Here is a 20,379-nt window from a genome sequence, read left to right as displayed (position 1 = left end):
TAAGAATTACTTGATTATTTATGTTAATCAAGAAGGAATAATAAAAGGCAACTATAATCTTGTACTTTTTATTATTATTTCAAGTGAAAAATAGTAAATCTATAAAGATATGTACAAAATAAACCATCAACAAGAGAAGAAAATAGATGATTAGTGTAATAACGATATAATATTATATGCCTCTTTTGATGGCTTTCGGTGCAATTGATACTTTAGTAGGTTTACATAAATCAATCACGCACGGATCATCTAAAGGCGGGTGTGTACAAATCGAAGACGATGGTACCAATAGTGCCAGGGAGATTTCTACATTACAAGGCTCCATCCATACTTGATGCGACAAAAGAACTGTTGTCCTCAATCTGTAATCTTTCTGATCAGATTGTTGCATACGCAAATCCGCCTGTCGAGGTAATAATAATTGCACTTGTTGATCCGGATGTCTCAACTTTATTCGCAATGTAGCCGGATCGCGTAGATTCAATATCTTTGCATTCAGAGGTATTCCCAATAAGAGGCCGCCTGTGAATTTTAGCGCGGCATCGGCGTCGCCCCTTGGTTCCTCGATATGCGCTCGACAAAACCGTGTCGTCGCCGATGGTCTTGGCAATCGTTCATCTCCTTGTGCCGTCGGCGTTAAAAGCAACGGTAGCAAGAGTCGCGTCAGAGAACCTGGCTTTACATCCGCTAGATTAGGTATCTGTAAAACCAAAGCTTTGGAAAACGGTGGTAGTCTCGATGTATCTTGAGGCAAAGCATCGGCTTCTGATAAAAAATAACGAGACAACGGTAATGCGCTACCGGTCGCGCTCTTCGTCACTCTAACTAATTCTATAGAGAGTGCTTTCAACCAAATATCATTAGCCAATATAATTTCCGTTTCGCCTAACCCACTAAATAAGCGTTGTAATCTAGAAAAAAAATGCGAAAATAACGTAAGCATAACTGTATAATAATTTTGCTTGTTATATTCAAATTCTTTATAGGCATGGCAAAATGACTTTCTGAATCACGTATTGAGAATACATACTTTTGCGCGTGCTGGAGAAGAACAGAAATGTTGTTACTAGTATTTGGCATTGGGCTAGCCGAGATAGACGTCCCCGATGAGACAGAAAATTCTTTGAGAATAGATTTCAATAACAACAGACATCGAATATATAGGGCAGTGAAACGTGCTGCACCTTCCATGTGATGATCCATCTCTGCTAAGCCATCAAGATCAATTGCCGCGGCTTCCAAAAGCTGTGTATGAACTCTGCCTCCTGGTCTGGCGTTCTCGATTCCAGCTACCATTTTCTTCAAAAATTCTCGTCCACGTTGATCTCTATTCTCTTCATTATCCATATCTTCCATTTTAATTCCCGATCCGCTCGTAAGAGCTGGCCGTAATCGTGGAACCAGATGCGGCATAGTATCACGCAAATAGTGATAATGCTTAGAAGCATGTTCCGTAAACAGAGCGTGCATACTTGGACAATGTAACGCTGCATTGAATATTAAAACGAGCACACTTGCATCTATTACAAAAAAAAAGTTAAAGATATCAATTTTAAAATCTAGATATATATATATATAATGAAAATAGAAAAAAGGATACAGGATGGTTCATCCACATCTGGTTCGGGTGTGTCGAAGAAAGGATGTCGACCGAGAAGTTGCGGTACTAGAGGCAACGTCAAGTATGGATGTGACGCGCCTAATGCTGCCAAACAACTCCTAATGCTTTCTCTATCTTGAGGATAACGAGTCAGATTGTCGAGCAAACGGTTAACGCACATATAAAGACAATTTGTGGTGGCGAGATGACTAGCAGCCAGCATAGCGTGCAGACCTTCTCTCACTTCTCCCGAGAAATCTTCCAAAGCGCCTAAAATTGTTTCCAATTGATCTTCTCGTAGAGTCACGCTTGCTGACATTTTTCTTAAAGATTGGATAGCTCTTAATCTAACGTCTTGAATTTCATCATTGAACATATCCACCATAAAGTCTAATGAAATTCTAGCTATACTCGGCTGTTCTAATGAAAGCGTGCAGAGTGCTTCAACCGCTGCAGTTCTTACCTAAAATTAATTTATTTACAAAAAATAATCAATATAAAAAGCAATCATAAAAAATAAATGAACAAAACATAATATTATATGTGTGTATTGCTGAATAAATTTATACCTCTAAAAATTCATCTTCTAAACCATGAATAAATGCCCCACAAGATCCACTTTTCTCTTCAACTTCGGATCTATCTGTTTCAACTACTTTTTGTTTTTTATCTAATGCTTGTTCTATATAACGACGCGATACACTTTTCATTGTCCCTAAAAGGGACATTGCTGATGCTCTCACACGAGGTGATAGATCACCCATGAGACTGCAAATTTGTGAGAAAGCACAGTCCACCATACGTATGTCCTCTCCATCAGAGCCAACAACAATACTGTAAGAATATGAAAAAGTTTATAACAAAAATTTATTCTTTAAATATATTTATATCTCTGTTACTAACTTTTCTGGATATTCCTTGCCCAAAAGCCAGATTAGTTTCAAAACAACTCGGCGTACAATTTCATAATCATCTCGAAGAGCTGCACATGCTTCCTTGAAGAAACTTGCCGGAAGTCTACAACCTCTATGAGAGTGCAGTTCTGCCATAGTTTCAAAAGCTTGTGCACGTACTCTTGGATCTTGAGAACGAGCATAATTGCCAATTAAGATTAAAGTATCATCAGCAGCATTTGCTGTTAGATAACGTCCAACGATGGAAAGACACCGTGTTTGAACACCATGCCATGTATCAGGTAGATGATCCTGTGCAACTTTCAATACAAGTACCCTGGAAAAAATATACAAAATGTTTACTCTTATTAATATAAGAGTTACTTTTTAAACAAATTTTAATTGCATATACATAACACAATTACTTCTTGAAAAAGATAAAAAAAATAGAAAAAAAGAAAGATATAAGATAAGAAATTATATACCTTTGGTAATCTCCCAATTTTAATAACGTTGCCAATCCCTGACTCTTTACTCTATGTGATTCCTCATTTTTTAAAAGTTCAGCCGTTTCATTTACAATTTTTGCTTTTTCTATTATATCTGGTGTCACTTCTCCCAATTCAGCAAACACCCAAAAAATCTTAGCTCGAACTGCAGCTTCATTTTCGACAACAAATCTTTCTGTTAGCTTTTTCACAGCTATAGGAACATCCTCTGGTGCTATGTATGCTATAGAATCTGAGATACGAACAAGTAATTGTAATGCATCATTTCCACTTTTACATTTTTCAAGACACTCTATATAAGCTAACGCTGAACTGCCTTCGGTACTGTTCTTTGTGCCACTTGTTGACAATAGCCTTAGAGTTTTTAATCGTTTGGTTGGTGGTTCATTTATAACCTAGATAAACATTTTATAATTTATAAAAATGATAATTTGCTTATATTTTGTAGAAAAAACACATGATATATTATCTTATTATTACCTGGCTCTGATTGAATTCAGCTAGCACTCGTTTCTTCATTAGAGCTGCCATTATTAATAAACACTTTATTCCATTATAAATGTACGTAAATTTTTTTTTGAGGGAATTAATTTAACTCTTTTTGAAAAATAATATTTTAACTTTTACACAATATTATACAAATTACAAATGATTGCAAGCAGATGATCTGCAGACTGTAACACCGGCTGTCGACTTGATTCAATCATTAAAAGTATAACTGAAATCATGTGAAACATAGATTGAAAACTTTCATGGTTTTTTTCGCTTGACCAATCAGGACAAAGATCTTTTTCCTCCGATTGGCCAATTAAACGGTTTAAAATTTTGTCATATGAAGCGAATCATGCAAATTATGGTTTATGTCTCGAATAAACTCTATTGTTCGTTGGCAGCAAATTCAAAATTCAGAATTCAGTTGCGTTTGGTTACGTTTAAGCCAATTAGCCGACGTGAGTTTATATCGTTTGTACAAGTATTGTTCGGTGAAACGAAAAGCCAACAGAACTAACGTTAGAAGTGGAGATCACGAAACAATTATACGCCAGAGTATTTTAATCCTAAATAGTGCAGTTTTAATCGTGAAGGATGGAGCAGAGTTTTACACAGTGGAATGATTCAAGAGTAAGCAATTCTATTATCATTTCCGACAGTGATGAGGATGACTTTGTCGAGAATTCTGCGCCTAGCAGACGTGGGTTTGTCATCAACGAAAGTTACGAGGATACTGACATTTCGAAAAACACGACGCCAGAAAAGTAAGTACATATTCCAACTAACTGTTATTGTTTCGTCGACATGAAATTCCGGTAACGTAGGTACGCGAGAATGATCTCTGTTCACATTTGTAACAACGGTACCGCGATAATATTGCATAAGAATATATTTATAATTTTTTTATATATAAAGTAGTTTTTTTTATATTTAAATATTTGTTTATGTATTTGAGAAAATCAATCTTGAAGATTCACCAGATACAAGCATGCACTTTTAAAGTTTAATACAGTGTATTTTTTTTTTAAATAATATTCCTTTATATTTTTTTCATATGCAAAAGTGATATTGAAAAAGTTAAATTTACAATGAAATTATATATCACAGATTTATTATATATAATTTCATAGAAATTGTGACATCAAAATATTACTCCGTGTCTCGTTAATTTCAGCGATTTATAAGACAATCGATGTATAAAATTGTAGAATAATTTTTCTTTTGATAACGATTTTGTCTGTGATTGATTTTAAAAATCCGTCAAAGATGTTTGTTGTTATATTTGATTATTAAAAATGTTTTTATAGACTGATAAATAAGAACAAGGACTCTATAGAAGTGATAAAAAATCAAAATATTTAGAAAATTCTGTGACCGTGCGTAAGAAGTTGATATATATATATATATTATATATATATATATATATATATATATATATATATATATATATATATATATATAATATTTATAGAATTTGAAGAAGAAATACACAATGTTAAACAGGCAAAAAATACACATATGTATCTGATGAATAATTCCAAATTGTTTTTCTTGAATAAACAAATATTTAAATACAAAAAAATTTTCTAGATATAAAAAAAATTATAAATATATTTTTATTTAATTTATTTAGCACAAGAAGTTACTAAAGAATTATCCCAAGTACAAGAACAGAAAGTCATGATAATATCAAAGTAATAGCAAATGATGTCACAATGATTAGAATATGACTACAAAAACTTACTTTTTGATCATTTTTTTGTTATTTTGATATATTTTGAGATATTTTGACATTATTGTGATGTATTTTGACATTATTGTGACTTTCTGTTCTACCTGGGATATCTCTTTAACTTTAGAATTATTTTTGCTAGGTGAAAATCTTTATATTTTATCTTGATACAATACATAATTTATTTATGATATTCTCTGTGGTATATTCAGAGTCTTTAATCTTTCACAATACTTATATTATAAAAAAATATACATATATATATATATATTCACTCAACACTTCTAGATTCTATTATTTTTTAATTTTGTTTCTTTTTTCCTTATATAATATACTTTTTTATATTATATTATATTACTTATATATTTCTGTATCTTCTATGTATCCTATATAGTTTTTATTTTAATATCACTTTGTTTTTATTAAAAAGTTTCTTTGTCTCTCTAATTCTTTTAGAAAAATTTATTATATTATATCATTTATTACACATATATTGAATTATATGTAATAATAAATATAATTATATGTTGAAGTTGTATTATTAAAAAATATTAATGAAGATGGTTTTTTATATTTGTTTACAGAAATAAATCTATTGACAATGATTATAGTACACCAGATGCTAGCCTGATCAAACACAAAGTTCGGAGGAGACCAAAAATAGATTCTGATGATAGCACAAGCAATATTGAGAGTGAAGAAGAATATTATACATTTAACCATTCGCATAATTCTGATTCAGATGAAGAAAATCTTTTAAGTAAAGATTATATTTAATTAACATTACATACAATTTTGTTTATTTTAAAGATATTTATTAAAATAATATCACAGAATTATATATTTTTACTCAATTATACTGTTTTATAGATTCTCTCATTTCATATTCACCAAATGAAAATAAAATTAAAAAATATCCAAACAAACAAAAGGATATTAGTCGCGATAACACGAAGGAAGACATAAAAGATGAGTCTTTTAACTATAATAATTCATATGAACAAGATGACGGTGACAATGAAATATCAGATCATGAAATATCAGATCATAAAATATCAGATCATGAAATATCAGATCATAAAATACAGGAAATTGAAACCTGTCATGATGTAGCTGTAACTATCAACATACATGATACAGGTATTCTCATTTAATAATTATTTAGTAATTAAGTTTTATGTAATATCATATACATATCCAGAGTGATCTTTTATGAATGTGAATAAATTGTTCTATATAATATAATTACCTGTAATATAGATTCCAGTTCTGGAAGAAACAGTGAATCTGAAGAAGCATTCACTTTTGCAAAACAAGAAATTGGTGTTGGAAATATAGATCCATTAGTGGCACAAAAAAGAGCAATTATAGATTGCAAATTGGAACAGCTTAAAGATCAATTAACTAAAACAAAAGTAAATATGAAGATGTCTAATTCTACTTATAACTAATGTATTGCAGAAACAACTACTTTTATATGTAATAATTATGCATTTCAATTAATAAAATATATAATGTTATAAATAATGTGTGCATATAAAAAAAATTGTTTCTTTTAATATAAAATAATTTTTTTAGTTATTGCTCACTAAAGGAAACATTGAAGTATTACCTGATAAAGGACAGAGACTGTATGAAAGTATACGCGAACAAGAAACAGAAATTGAGAAGTTAACACTTGAATTGGAGAAAACCCCTTTGGTGCAAAGCTTAAATAGCCAAGAAAATATAAAATCTCAAAAATCATTGTCACAAAAAGAATTATTGCCGATCAAAGATGAACCACACTCGGATCACTCGGATTTTTCATATTTGGATATTAATAACATACCAATGAAACCAACCACGTCTCCTGATTTAAAGCAGTTGGGCGAAAAAGCACAAGCTACAAGAGATAGAGAGCTTGCTTTAACAGTTGAACGATTACAAGATTTGCACGGATCACTTGTTGCTCGTCCAAAAGAGAATCAAAAAGCAGAGGATCCAAAGGGATTAAAAGTACAATTAATGCCACATCAGCAGCATGCTCTTGCATGGCTTTTATGGAGGGAACAGCAAAGGCCGGCTGGTGGTGTTTTAGGTAAATTTAAATAGCTAAAAAAAGCGATTTTATATTAATATTTATTATATTATATTAATATTGATTTATATTAATAGTAATTTTATATTATATTATCACAGAAGATAAACATTTTAAAAATTTTTTTATTACAGCTGATGATATGGGTTTAGGTAAGACACTAACTATGATATCTTTGATTATGACTACTCTCGATCAAAAAGATTCAATGGATGAAAGCGATGATAGTGATTGCGAATGGAGCAACGGTCGTAAACCTTTATGTATGTAAAAATTTATTTTAAATTTTGCAAAATATTATATTTCTGCTTTTTTATATTCTATATTATTTGAAATTTATCTATTCTCTTTTTGTAAAACTTTGTAAAACTAAAATTATTTAAATTGATGATGTAAATGAATTTAAAATAATTTTTTAACATATTTAGCATATTTTAATATATTTAACATTATTCTATTATGATATCATTATATCTGATTATTATTTGCAGATCATAAAGGTAATACTCTAGTAGTATGTCCTGCATCTTTATTATTTCAATGGGATAGTGAAGTGCGAAACAGATGCAAACGCGGTTTACTGTCCGTTGAGATATATCACGGTAACAATCGAGAGAATGTTCCTAAACGCTTGTCGAGAAATGATATAGTTATTACAACATACAATATATTAACTCGAGAACATAAAACCAAATCTACATTATACATGGTACATTGAGGCTGGGAAGTCTAATCAATTAATGAATAAACAAAAATAAAAATCGTAAATTTTATCAATGTGAATAAAAGAGATCTATTCTGAATTTTAATTGCAATTAAAAATTTTTTTACAGATTAATTGGAAAAGAGTAATACTTGATGAAGCCCATACAGTAAGAAATCATAAGAGTCAAGCATCCTTAGCTGTCTGTGAACTTAAGGCAAATAAACGATGGGCTCTCACTGGTACACCTATACAAAATAAAGCAATGGACTTGTATTCTATCCTAAAGTTCCTCAAGTGCTCTCCGTTTGACGATTTACGTGTTTGGAAGCGATGGGTAGATAACAAGAATGCTGCAGGCTATCAAAGATTAGCAACAGTTATGAAGAGCTTAATGCTGAGAAGGACTAAGCAAGAACTCATACAAAAAGGCGATTTGGAAACTTTACCCGATAAATTTATTGAGGAGGTGATGGTGAAGCTCGATCAACAGGAACAATTGGTATACAAGAAAGTTTTAATTTACTCTCGTACTCTGTTTGCACAGTTTTTAGCTCAAAGAGCAGAAAAGGAACATATGCTTGATTTGCATAATGGAAAATATGATATGGCTGCCCATCTTTCAAATCCAAGTAAGTTAAATATTAAATCTGAAATAAGATACTGTATTTTTATATAGTAGTTAAAATGTATCAATACATTTTATGTGTACAATCATTACCTTTCTTGTTTTTCTATTTTAAGATAAAGAAACGCAGTTTACGAAAGCTCAAAGCAAATTACTAGCAATGCATGCTGATGTAAAAGCACATGAGATCTTGGTGCTTTTATTACGATTACGTCAATTTTGTTGTCATCCAGCATTGATTCACTCGATGTTGGATCAGGATGATATGAAGCAAAGTGGAATAATAGAGGCGGATAATGTAGATGATGATTTAGTGTCAAGAGTAAATAATATATCGCTTAATGAAATTGATAATGAAATTGATAATGAAGAGGAAGACACAAGTATTGATCAAATAATAACCGAAAATTTACTTACTACTGAGAATCCAGTATTTAATGATGATCGCATTAGTTCTAAAGTAAGTGACAATAGTATAATTTTCAAGATTTTATGTCATGATTTTACTTGCATTTAACGTGATGTGTGATTCAGATGAAGATCTTGCTTAAAATGGTTGAAGAAATTTTACAAAATGGTGAGGATAAAATGATTATCGTTTCTCAATGGACCTCTCTGCTAAATGTTATAGCAGGACACCTGTCTTCAATAAAAAACGCTACATTTAGCCAATTTACTGGAAATGTTGCTGTTAAAGATCGTCAAGTATGATGTAGATTATAGATTGCTATTTAAGCATGTAATTTTTATTGTATTATAATTTTATTATAAAAAATCGATATGTTTGTCTTTTTTTATTTCAGAGTATAGTGGATTCCTTTAACAGTCGAAATTCCGGTCCGAGAATTTTACTACTCTCACTTACAGCTGGTGGAATAGGATTAAACTTAGTAGGTGGTAATCATTTATTATTATTTGACATTCATTGGAATCCACAATTAGAGTCACAGGCGCAAGATAGGATTTATCGCTTTGGTCAAACAAAAAATGTCTATGTCTACAAGTTAGTACATTACGTTTAATTTCTACGTTCATGTATATCTTTTATTTTATAACAGTATTTTTTCTTCCAGATTTATTTGTGTTGATACAATAGAGGAACGCGTGAAAGTCTTGCAAGAGCGAAAGCTCGAGATAGCGAATAATGTGCTGACTGGCGATAAAACTAAGGCTAACATGAAGCTCACACTCAATGATCTTAAGTCACTGTTCGGTTTTTAATTTATTTTATCGTGTGATATATATTAATAGTGTACAAACACAATCGCGCGATGATAGTTACATATATACATTACAATTTATTTTACTTTAGGCACATAAAATATTTTTTTATTATATAATTCATAGCTTTTGTACGTCAGTACATGTTTATTTTATTAATTGAGATAATTTTTCATAATACAAAATTAATATTCTATGGATGATATCTTTTTTTGCTGTTGATTTGACCTATCTGAAATATTGACATAGGCTACCATTTGACTTTGATTTTAATATTAATTTTGATCATACTAATGTACTTTTAACTGTTTAAGCTTTCTCACAACATTAATTTATTTATATATTAATGCATAGCAATGTGATATTCTTGATATTAATGTATGAAAGAATAGATACACATTTTTACTTTACAGTTACACCAGACCATAGAGTATTGATATTTTTTTCAGCATTATAAATGTAATATTTTAAAAGTTTATTTAACTTATAAAGTTAATTATTTAATAAAGGTATAATATATAGGATATAATGATTTCTTTGATACATATAATTTGGAAAAAATTGTCTTTTGTGCTTCATATATATTAACATTTAGATTGTGTATATACAAAAAGTTTTTTCAATCCTATGATAGCTATAAATAAATGATATAGAATATATAATATAATAATAGAGGAAGTGTAAAATGCCATTTCTGTTTTTGAAGATGAGAACTTGGAAATTTTACAGCATCTGTCAAACTGTATCTGATGATATAGGAAGATTTTTTTAGGGACAAAAATGTCGCTAGTGAGTTCCTAGGAAGCACATTTTCTTATTGGATAAATATCGTAGCATTGGTAATGACTCCTTTATCAGAGAACTAAAAACAGTGAACAGTAATAAGTGCGAATAATTCTATGTAGTGTAATAAAATTATATGTATGCATCACAGAAGAGAAGTCTGTGGTATGCATACAGCTGTGACAAGAATTTTGTCAAAAGATTTAAAATAATATAAAGAACAATTGATTAAATAAAAGAAAAAAGGAGTTTAATCTATCAAAATGACAGTTGATTTGTCGACTGTGCCACTTGTTGGAATCTCTGTTGTGAGCAAACAAATTATTGCAGCTATGTTAAATCCTACAAAAGTTTTACCAAGCGATAACGATTTACCAAGGTAAAAATATATTTTTATAATAATAATATTTTTATATTTTTTTTGTTTCCTTCATATTTATATAATAGTGACTAATTATTATTTATCAATAGAGATTGGCGAGGTCTCGCACATTTATTGGAGCTCAATGGGGAAGTCATATCACTACTTGTATCACATTCTGATCCAACAACATATATGTTAACAATGTTAGAGAAAAATAAAAAGAATATTACTATAAAACATTTTCAAACAATGATGGAACAAATGGATAGATGGGATATTATTGATGACACTGAAGCAATATTTCGTATGTATTATTAAAAAATACCTAATGTATTCTGTTACTTATAAATTTAGTAAAAAAAGTATATATATGTATGAAAAGCTATTGTAATTAATAAAGATTTTTTTTTATTTTTTCAGAAAGTGATGCTGAAAAATATTTGGAACAACAGCAAAAAGTTCAAGTATCAGCAGATTTAATAGATAAATGTATCGATCACGAAATACTCACTTTAGGTAGAATATGCAATTAATAATATTTTAGCTTAAATTAATTGACAAGTTACAATTATATTTGTGTTAAATATGTAATTATACAATAATAATACAACAAATATTTGTTCCTTGTAGGTGATGTTCATAGGTTAAATCAAGGTTTACAAACACAACATTATGATGCATTCCTTTTATATGTAGATGAAGATATTGGTTTTGTGAACGAGATGGTACAAAAATTAGAGACAGAATATAAGCTAAAGGTATAATTTCAGATAAATGAGATATATATTATATATGATTTTCTTACAAAGTTAAAATTAAACTACATTTGTTATTTTCCTCTGTTGAAAGCTTTGTTTGAAAGATCGAGATCTAGTTGGTGGTATAGCATTTGAACATGAAGCAGTGATGAAGTTAATATCAGAAAGATGTAATAGATTACTCATTATAATATCGCCTAGCTTTCTAGAAAGCTCAGCTAACAAATTCTTCTTAAATTATGCTCAAGCTTTAAGTATTGGTATGTTTTTGCATTGTACTATATCTATTTTGAGATATACATTTGTCATAATGAGTAATCAGAATCACAATCTTCTTGAAACTGTGTTCCAAGTATTTGTTTTTATAGAAAAGCGGCAGAGAAAAATCATACCATGTATATATGAAAGCTGCGAGTTGCCACTTCAACTGAAATATATATCTACTCTGGATTATAATCGTAGAGGATTGTATGACTTTTGGGGCAAATTACATGAGTCTATAAAAACTTCAAATTCTACCAATACAAAGTAATGTACCTTTTGTTTAATATGATATAACAAGATACACATTTGGAATATATAATATAACATATTTTTACACGCATGACGCGTGCGCGCACACACACAAACACGAATTATATTAATGTAAGCATACAAACTAAGTAATTATTAATTTAATTATTACTTTTGCAGCAGTATAATACAGACGAGAAACAATATAACAAAAGAGGTTACAGAAGCAAGAAACATTTTGTCTGATAAACATGATGACATACTTCAAAATAATCAAAAGTCAAATGAAGAAACGTTAAAATATCTACAACAAAAGAATGAAAAATATGATGTTGCAAAAATTAATGATGCAAAAGCTTTAAATGTCGACAGTAAAAAGAATAAGACATTAATACGATGGGACAAAATTACAGCAAATTGGAAAACAAAACAAACTAAGCAAAGTGGTCAATTAATTACAGAGACAGTGATTCAAAATCTGCCATCGGTAAATAATTTAGATAGTTTAGATTTATCAAACAGTGATATATATGAGAATAAGAAGAAAAATTTATTTAGCAAGTTTAAAAAGAAAAAGATTGGTATAAAAGCTTGATAAAAAAATCTTTGTCAAATGATTGTATATGGAATTGCATTTGAATTTGCTATTTTATATATTTTTCTCTACACATAAAAGAAGAGAAAAAAATATTTAGATATTTCAATAAATTCAAAAACTTATTTATATTAAGTTCAACATGACAATTGTATATTTTGTTAAAATTTAAAGAGTTAAGTAATAATTAGAGAGTAGTAAATTTAACTCGTTATTGATAAATGCATTGTATGCTTATCTTTCACAGTCATATTTATTATTGACTTTTAATACATTTTATATTGTTGAATTTATCTGCAAAATTATATATTTAAAATTATATTTTTCTTGTTATATTTATAAGAAATGTAAGGAAAACTTTTAAAAGAAGAATTTATATATATTATTATACATATAATTGACATGAGATTAATATGTAATATAGTGTATAAGAAATATATGTGTGAAAATGAAGATATATATTTATCTACTTATATATAAAAAATTATTTTTTTAGAAAAGTAACGAGAGATATTACTCTATAAATTATAATGATAATATAATGTATTATGTATAAATACATATTTTTAGTACATGAATCTCGAAATCGATGCATATTCATTTATCGCAATATTATCAACAATCGACTATATCAAAATTTCTCAAAGTCTATCTTATTCATTTATACATATATATATTATCTGATATATCATTCGTCTCGTTTTGACTTTATTACGAATCTCTCATGATAACATATATTCTCAGGGGGCCTAGATTTATCCATCGTCAGCGATCGATCAACGCACATTGGTCTGCACGTGACGTTCCAAGATGGCGGTAAAGTCACGTCAACACTCGCCGCGTGGCGTCGCTATCGTATCTCGTACGCGCCTGATCCGTGGCGATCGTGGGAATGGGGAATCCAATATGGCAGCCGTCGTGATAGCCGCACAAGTCAGTGTCGCGGAAATGTTTTCAACTCGCTGAGCAAGCAACCGCGACGACCGGTCGACGTGTGACGCATAGGTTAGTAGAACGGCGTGTAAACGCGTCGGTCGCATTTCACGGGCGAACGGTCGATTTGTGTCAGGAAAGCGCGACATCGCGAATCGTCGTCACTCCGCGTTTCCCCTCGCTGTCGCGCCTCGCGCGCGGTTCCGCGATATTCGCCTACATTCATTGTATCGCGCACATTTGCCCGGTGTTCGCCGGTGTTATCAATCGGTTCGGTGCGCGCGATAACGCTTCGCCGTCGAGTCCCGCCGACTCCCCGTGTCCCTTCATAACGCACGACGCCGCGTCGCGCCGCTTCCGCATTGTGTACGTTTTACGACGATGTGTGTGCCCACATATTTCCCTCTCTGTTAGTCGTACTGACTTTATACGATCATCTGTCTCTTTCTTTCCCCATTCTCTTCTCTCCTCCGTCACTGTGTCCCTCCCCCCTCCCCGCTCCTCTCCCCCGCCGCGAGCGCATCGTCTTTGCGTCAGGTGTGCTGTTTGTATTCCTGCGTGAGTGCGTGCGTTATTATGTATGTCTCGATGTGTGTGCGTGCGTGCGTGTATTTGTGCGTGATTGTGAGTATGTGAATTTGTTTTGGGAATGTCGCTTATGCACGTCTGTCCTCACTTCCCGCATTTTTTTTTTCCTGTTCCTCCTGTCATCGTGTGTCACGCGGTTGACTGTCGCCGCGTGCGAGTACGTGTACGTATGCGTGCGTGTTTGAGCATCAAGAGTCTACCGATGTTCATCGCCCGGCTTCGACGACCTGTGTCAACGTGTGACAGCGGTGTACGTTTTGGGACGCACGACTACGTCGGGGACATCACGTCGAAAATATCCGTGACACCTGGGCCCGGCAATATTTGGTAAGTCTGTGATTTCCTTTTAACTTTCTGCTATATTTTGACCGCGTCAGTGTCCAGCTGGTCATGACACGCAGATGACAAGCGAGACGTGTCGTTCGTCCGCGTTCCAAGATCATTCTCGATTGCGAGAAATTAATTCTTTGCCTTTAAAATATGATTTGATGTTTGAAAAATTGTTCTAAAATTTTTCAACATGTAACTTGATGGAAAACTTGAAAGAAAAATTAAGAGTCATATTAAATAATATTATATAATTTCTAATAATGAAAATGTTATGATAATATATTGATGATAGTATCATATATCATCGATTGTGCTTACGAGAATTTCAAAGAATTGATTTTCTTCTAACAAAGATATCTTGTTTAAAATTGCATTTTTCTATTGCTAATTCTTTTTGCAAAAAATATCTTAAATTTTTTTGTGATTTTGTAATGATTCTATAATGAGTCGACAGAATTAATCGTATATTTATCATCGTATATCAGTCATGTAGATATTGATGAAAATAATTAAATTTATTTTAAGTTACTCCAAGCTGGTCACATAAAATATATATTATTAAAATATGATTAAATTAAAGTTTAAAACTCACTGGAAAAAAAGCGCACTGAAAAAAAGATTAAATTACATTTAAATCTGTAGAATTCTAGAATGTGATCTTATCATTGATAATTGTACGTGAATTATCTACAACTAGGAAATTAATGTTGAATTAGCACTGAAAAAACAAGTAGTAATTTGCGTATTTGTAATTGTAGATTATTTATATATTTAGAACTGCACGATTATAAAAAATTGTTAAAAATTTTTTGATATTTATATTGTATATATATATATATATATTCATAATAAAAAATTTGCGTGAGAAAGAGAAATAAAATTAAAATTATTAATAAAGATACGTAATAGAATTTTACGTGAAATACATTAAGATACGCACGTGTGTTATATATAATCGATTTGCACTTTCTTATCGGCCTATAATTTAAAATATTTTGGGATACATTACTTTTATATTTTACGTTTTGAAACGTCAAAAGTGTTATCGAGAATGCTAGAAGTCCCATTATATGTAGCTTAAATTTTTTAATATTTTTATTTTACACGTTCTTATGTTCTCTCTAATTATATCCAATATGTAAATTCTCCAGATTTTATATGCCATATTTGAGGGTAGAAATATTATCAAATTTTGTTCCTTGATTGTGTATGTACTCAATCATTATTTATTTATTTATTTATTTATTTTGTTATTAAATGCACTACTTTTTTAAGTTTTAAATATCGCAGACGTATAATTATGCCATCGCAGAGAACACGAATAATGAATGGCTCATTCCAAAGAATTTCTATCGTATTTTCATTCAGCATCGTATTGGACTCTGCTTTATTCCGAGTATTATCCCGAATTGTATTGCACTGACTTTAATTCCGTTTCTCTATTCTCCAAGATTCTATATCTCATTCTATTAGCTCGCATTTCATTTCTATTTCTATCGCAATCCTTCTTGGCTAATCAAGTGTAACTCGCTGTTTTTAGAAGATGCTATTTACGAAAATCTCGTATACAAGAGATACGTATAATATACGAGATAATAATGTGAAAGATAGACACTTGGGAGCAGATAAAGTCTGTCTTTTATTAGATATGAAAATATAATCGCAAAACTTGTTTTAAATATTACTTTGCATATTTTTTGCGTATCTTTTGATCATGATATGTGTATAATTTATTATATTAAGAACTAGATTATTAATTTATCATAAAAAACCATAAAAATGTTAATTTATTATCATTTTATAGTGCTTTTCCTTTAGTTTCCTAGTGATAATTATGTTGACATGTGTTAACTACACTTGTAAAAATAAAAGTAGCGAGTTAAAGTAGTAAAAATATATATGGAACGTGATATTTTTTTTTTTTAATGGATACTTTTTTAAAAATTTTATAATTTGTGAAATTTAACGCAAAAATGTAAATTACGTTAATTTTTCATAATAAATATTACACGAATATTGTACTAAATTTTATATTTTCTATAAATTTTCTAATGGATCTTTTTTTATATAGATTTGGAAAGATACTTTAGAAATATTTTGTAGTCTAATTCATCGAATAAGTAATAATTGCACAAATTATAAGTATGTTTTACACGGGGAGAGAATAAAGATACTATTTTTTATTCAACTCCGCGATATTTATAATCGTTTCCGATTGTTGACATATATTTACGTAGAAACGGATATGATTTCACGATAATATGCGCTTGATTTTGCGTACTTCACTGCACCGCGCGGTTTTTTATCGCAATCCTTGAACATGATATCTAGCATTTTTATTTTGAATATATGTTAGTGTGTTCTAAAGTTACAACGCGATATATTTATTCAAGACTCGTGTATATCGATTTAGAAGGATTATGATAAATGCATGTTGTAAATTTTTTGTCGCCTTTTTTAATGCCAGACGGTAAATATATAATTCATGTTTAAGTTATAAATATATTGTCATTATATATATCCGTACAACAGTAATTTATTCAAATAATTTAATGAAACATAAGCAAAAGTGTTATTTTTGAAAAATTTCTTGTTTGTAATAACATGCAAATTCATTTTTCCTTTAAAACAACTACCTGTGTATTTTTTTAGTCAGACTCATGTTATACTTAATATGAAATTAAATTAAATACCTCTTCTTCAGCCTTATAACTCTTTATCTGAAACATTTTTTTTTCAAACTTTTGGGCCATCCTGTATTTTTATTAGGTAATAAATTACTTATTTAATGAACATAGAATCAATTTCTTTGTGAAAATTTAATTAGAATATAGTTATTACAATATTTTAACTGTTAACATTAATAGTAATTAAGTTTCTAATTAGATTTTTATTAAAGTAAAATTGATTTTGTAAAATATAATACATTTGGTTTAAAATTACTTTTTTATTGTGCATTATCAAAATATAATTGTTAAAAATATTCTCATTAACACCATTTTTCAATATCACATTTGTTAGTGAAAAATTAAATCCAAATTTTCATATATCTGCAACTAAAAGAAGTTACAAAACATAAAGATATAATGCATAAATTATGATGATAAATCTTTATGACATTTAATAATGTTAACATTTTGTAACATTACAAAAAAATGTCACATAAAATTCTTCTTTTATAAAGATTTATATTTTTATAGTATTTCAAATAAATATTATTTTTGTTTCAAATTACATAATTATGCAGAATGCACGTAATGATTTATCAATATGTTCGAATAAAAATGTTATAATATAAATTTGAACAAACCTCATTTTCATGCCTTTACACATGTGTGATTAAATATTGCGACGAAGACTATTTTGAAGTAAGAATGGGTCGAGTATAAATCTGGCGCGTTATTTTCTCGCGTTTTGCATTTACATGGAAACCGCAGATAAAGAATCACTCACTATAGATTCGATTTAATAATAAATCTTGTCAATCGTAAGTAAATAGTAAAGTAATAAATTCAATAGTGACTTTACTCAAGATTTTGTAAATTTAAACATACAATCTTGTATATTTAAGATATATCGTATGTCTTTCTACTTTGAAACATTTTGTAAGGTGATATTATGAATAAATTATTTATCCGCAGTTATGCGACAATATCGAGTGAACGAACTTTCTTGTAGAGAATCCAACAATATGAAACTGCGCGCTAGTGAATTCATATATGCATAATTTTTTCCTCTTTATCTCAACTGTTTGCTTGTTGGCAAGATGCTGTATAATTAGTTACACATTGCGTAAAGATGTTAAAGTAAAATTAGAATTGTATATACTTGGTTTAATAAGCCATTATTTAATTATGAAGTTAAAAACCTTTGCATGAGATTAATCAACTTTAATTTTAATCCTTTAGTTTGCAATATTGCTTTATGCGACTAATTTTTTACAATATTTATTTGTATATTTTACTGATGGATTTTTTTATTAAATTATATCAAAATTTTTTCTTGTAAAAAACATATTGGGGCAATTTAGAATAGTTAACAATTGCAGATATTAGCACACTTCTCACAAACTAAATTTTTAGAAATTATATATATAATAAATATATCATGTACTATCTCTCTTTTAATAAAGAATATCTTTCACTTGATTTTATCTGAACTTTATTAGAAAATAGAATTTCAATTTATGAATCTTATTAAAAATATAATTCGACAATTGTAATAAATCATGAATTCTTACTCAAAATTTGTTAAAATATTTATTATTTAAATTTAACACACGAGTGAAATATTTTGCATATACTAGCTAATTTTGAGTTTATTGCTAAATAGATTTTAATTAATATCTAAATTACAACAATTTCAAACATTTTCTACGTACTCGAATAATTGTTTTCTAAGTAGATAACACATATATTACTCTTAATAATATTAATATATATTACTTAATACTTTATGCCATCTAGAAAAAGGTAAATCTCAAATTCTATATCATGCATTAAAGATTAAAAAAAAAATATGAGCAGCTCGATTATTTTTGCAGAAAATTATGAAAAAATAAAAAGAAAAAGTGTAAACGTAAAAACTAATTTTACCAAAAATGACAAAAAGAAAACGACTTTTAAATTCGACATATTTAATTTTTAATTTAGTTTCTCATGAATTACGAGTCATTCTGAAGATCACGGACTTTGATAAATATTAAAGAAACAAGATTAGATTTCTAAGAACTTTCTTTACTGCAATTCTATAATTGTATTCTTTATTTTGCGGTTTGATCAGTTAAACACGAGTTATATTCGACATAGAAGAATTATTTTTCGCTCAACATTCCAGGTTCACATCTCGACGTCTTATTTTTAAAGTTTGTTGAATAATTACTAAAGAATACGTAATGTTGATGAAATCTCTTTCGATTCATTTACATTTGTATTACTTTGACGTTGTAGTAGAGAAAAACTATTCAAGTGGTATTAAACTATTTTTTATTTTATTTTTGCTGTTTGTTTTGCTATTATTATATGTACGTGTTTATAGAATTAGACATAACAATTATTTTGTTACTTCAAATTAATTAATAAAAAAATTATAACAGATTGAAAAAAACTTTAGATGAATTATAAACCAAAATTACTTGATAATATGTTAAAAAGTAAGAAAAATTTAAAAAAAATTAATATCAAACATCTATTTTTAATTGTCTTTGGACTTCTGAAATAAAAATTGAACGACTTGATTCACTTAGCACGCGATGAAATTATATAAGAGTTCACTGACTTTATTTTAAAGACGATTTAGTAGCGTAAATTTGTTGGAAACATGCGAATTCAACATATGTCTGTTAATTCATGAATAAACTCTCATTCGTTAATATTTGCACTTTTTGTGATTAAATATACATATTGCTATTTTCACGTCTTATTCATTGACTTGGTTTCTTTAAAGCTAACCGTTTATGTCAATATTACGTGTGTATGTGTGTGCATGTACATAATTCCGAAGGATTGTCACTTATTTATTTCATTTTCAGTACAATTTATCGTTGTGTCGCGTTTTAAAAATTCATAATGATAACTTTGTTTTAATCAATGTATTCAATTAGAATTGACATATAAGTATTCTTCTATTTTTTGTATAATTGTGATTAGAATTTTGCT

General features: G+C 29.4%; 5 protein-coding genes across 6 annotated transcripts in view; 4 read left to right on the top strand and 1 right to left on the bottom strand.

The window, feature by feature from the left end:
* Nucleotides 1-59: 59 nt before the first annotated feature.
* Ints4 (integrator complex subunit 4) lies at nt 60-3,724 on the bottom strand. Its single transcript, XM_072887555.1, has 7 exons — nt 3,483-3,724; nt 2,979-3,397; nt 2,504-2,830; nt 2,170-2,434; nt 1,601-2,063; nt 1,031-1,520; nt 60-911 (listed from the first exon to the last, which is right to left on the bottom strand). Exons 1-7 carry the CDS (start codon nt 3,531-3,533, stop codon nt 173-175), a joined length of 2,754 nt encoding a protein of 917 aa, XP_072743656.1. The 5' UTR covers nt 3,534-3,724; the 3' UTR covers nt 60-172.
* A 177-nt stretch (nt 3,725-3,901) lies between these two features.
* Lds (transcription termination factor lodestar) lies at nt 3,902-10,058 on the top strand. The gene is made up of 12 exons (XM_072887554.1): nt 3,902-4,258; nt 5,811-5,986; nt 6,097-6,366; nt 6,487-6,641; nt 6,805-7,306; nt 7,441-7,569; nt 7,798-8,015; nt 8,140-8,641; nt 8,754-9,097; nt 9,172-9,342; nt 9,441-9,640; nt 9,711-10,058. Exons 1-12 carry the CDS (start codon nt 4,089-4,091, stop codon nt 9,856-9,858), a joined length of 2,985 nt encoding a protein of 994 aa, XP_072743655.1. The 5' UTR covers nt 3,902-4,088; the 3' UTR covers nt 9,859-10,058.
* A 450-nt stretch (nt 10,059-10,508) lies between these two features.
* On the top strand, nt 10,509-13,079 carry Myd88 (myeloid differentiation primary response protein MyD88). Of its 2 annotated transcripts, none has more exons than XM_072887557.1 (7): nt 10,509-11,020; nt 11,113-11,309; nt 11,426-11,521; nt 11,636-11,763; nt 11,855-12,023; nt 12,132-12,291; nt 12,460-13,079. In XM_072887557.1, exons 1-7 carry the CDS (start codon nt 10,905-10,907, stop codon nt 12,869-12,871), a joined length of 1,278 nt encoding a protein of 425 aa, XP_072743658.1. In that variant the 5' UTR covers nt 10,509-10,904; the 3' UTR covers nt 12,872-13,079. The 2 variants fall into 2 exon arrangements, with proteins under 2 accessions (XP_072743658.1, XP_072743657.1); XM_072887556.1 differs by having other exon boundaries at nt 10,511-11,020; nt 12,457-13,076.
* A 545-nt stretch (nt 13,080-13,624) lies between these two features.
* Nca (neurocalcin homolog) overlaps nt 13,625-20,379 on the top strand; it is a 157,437-nt gene continuing 150,682 nt past the window's right edge. Inside the window, exon 1 of the mRNA XM_072887967.1 lies at nt 13,625-13,876. The gene's annotated coding sequence lies outside the window, so the exon portion shown is untranslated. The remainder of the gene's footprint in view (nt 13,877-20,379) is intronic.
* Nucleotides 13,883-20,379, top strand: part of LOC140663661 (neuronal calcium sensor 2) — a 131,380-nt gene continuing 124,883 nt past the window's right edge. Inside the window, exon 1 of the mRNA XM_072887971.1 lies at nt 13,883-14,719. The gene's annotated coding sequence lies outside the window, so the exon portion shown is untranslated. The remainder of the gene's footprint in view (nt 14,720-20,379) is intronic.

This window comes from Anoplolepis gracilipes, chromosome 3, assembly GCF_047496725.1.
Source record: "Anoplolepis gracilipes chromosome 3, ASM4749672v1, whole genome shotgun sequence".
Lineage (NCBI taxonomy): Eukaryota > Metazoa > Arthropoda > Insecta > Hymenoptera > Formicidae > Anoplolepis > Anoplolepis gracilipes.
This window is presented reverse-complemented; position numbering and strand designations above follow the sequence as displayed.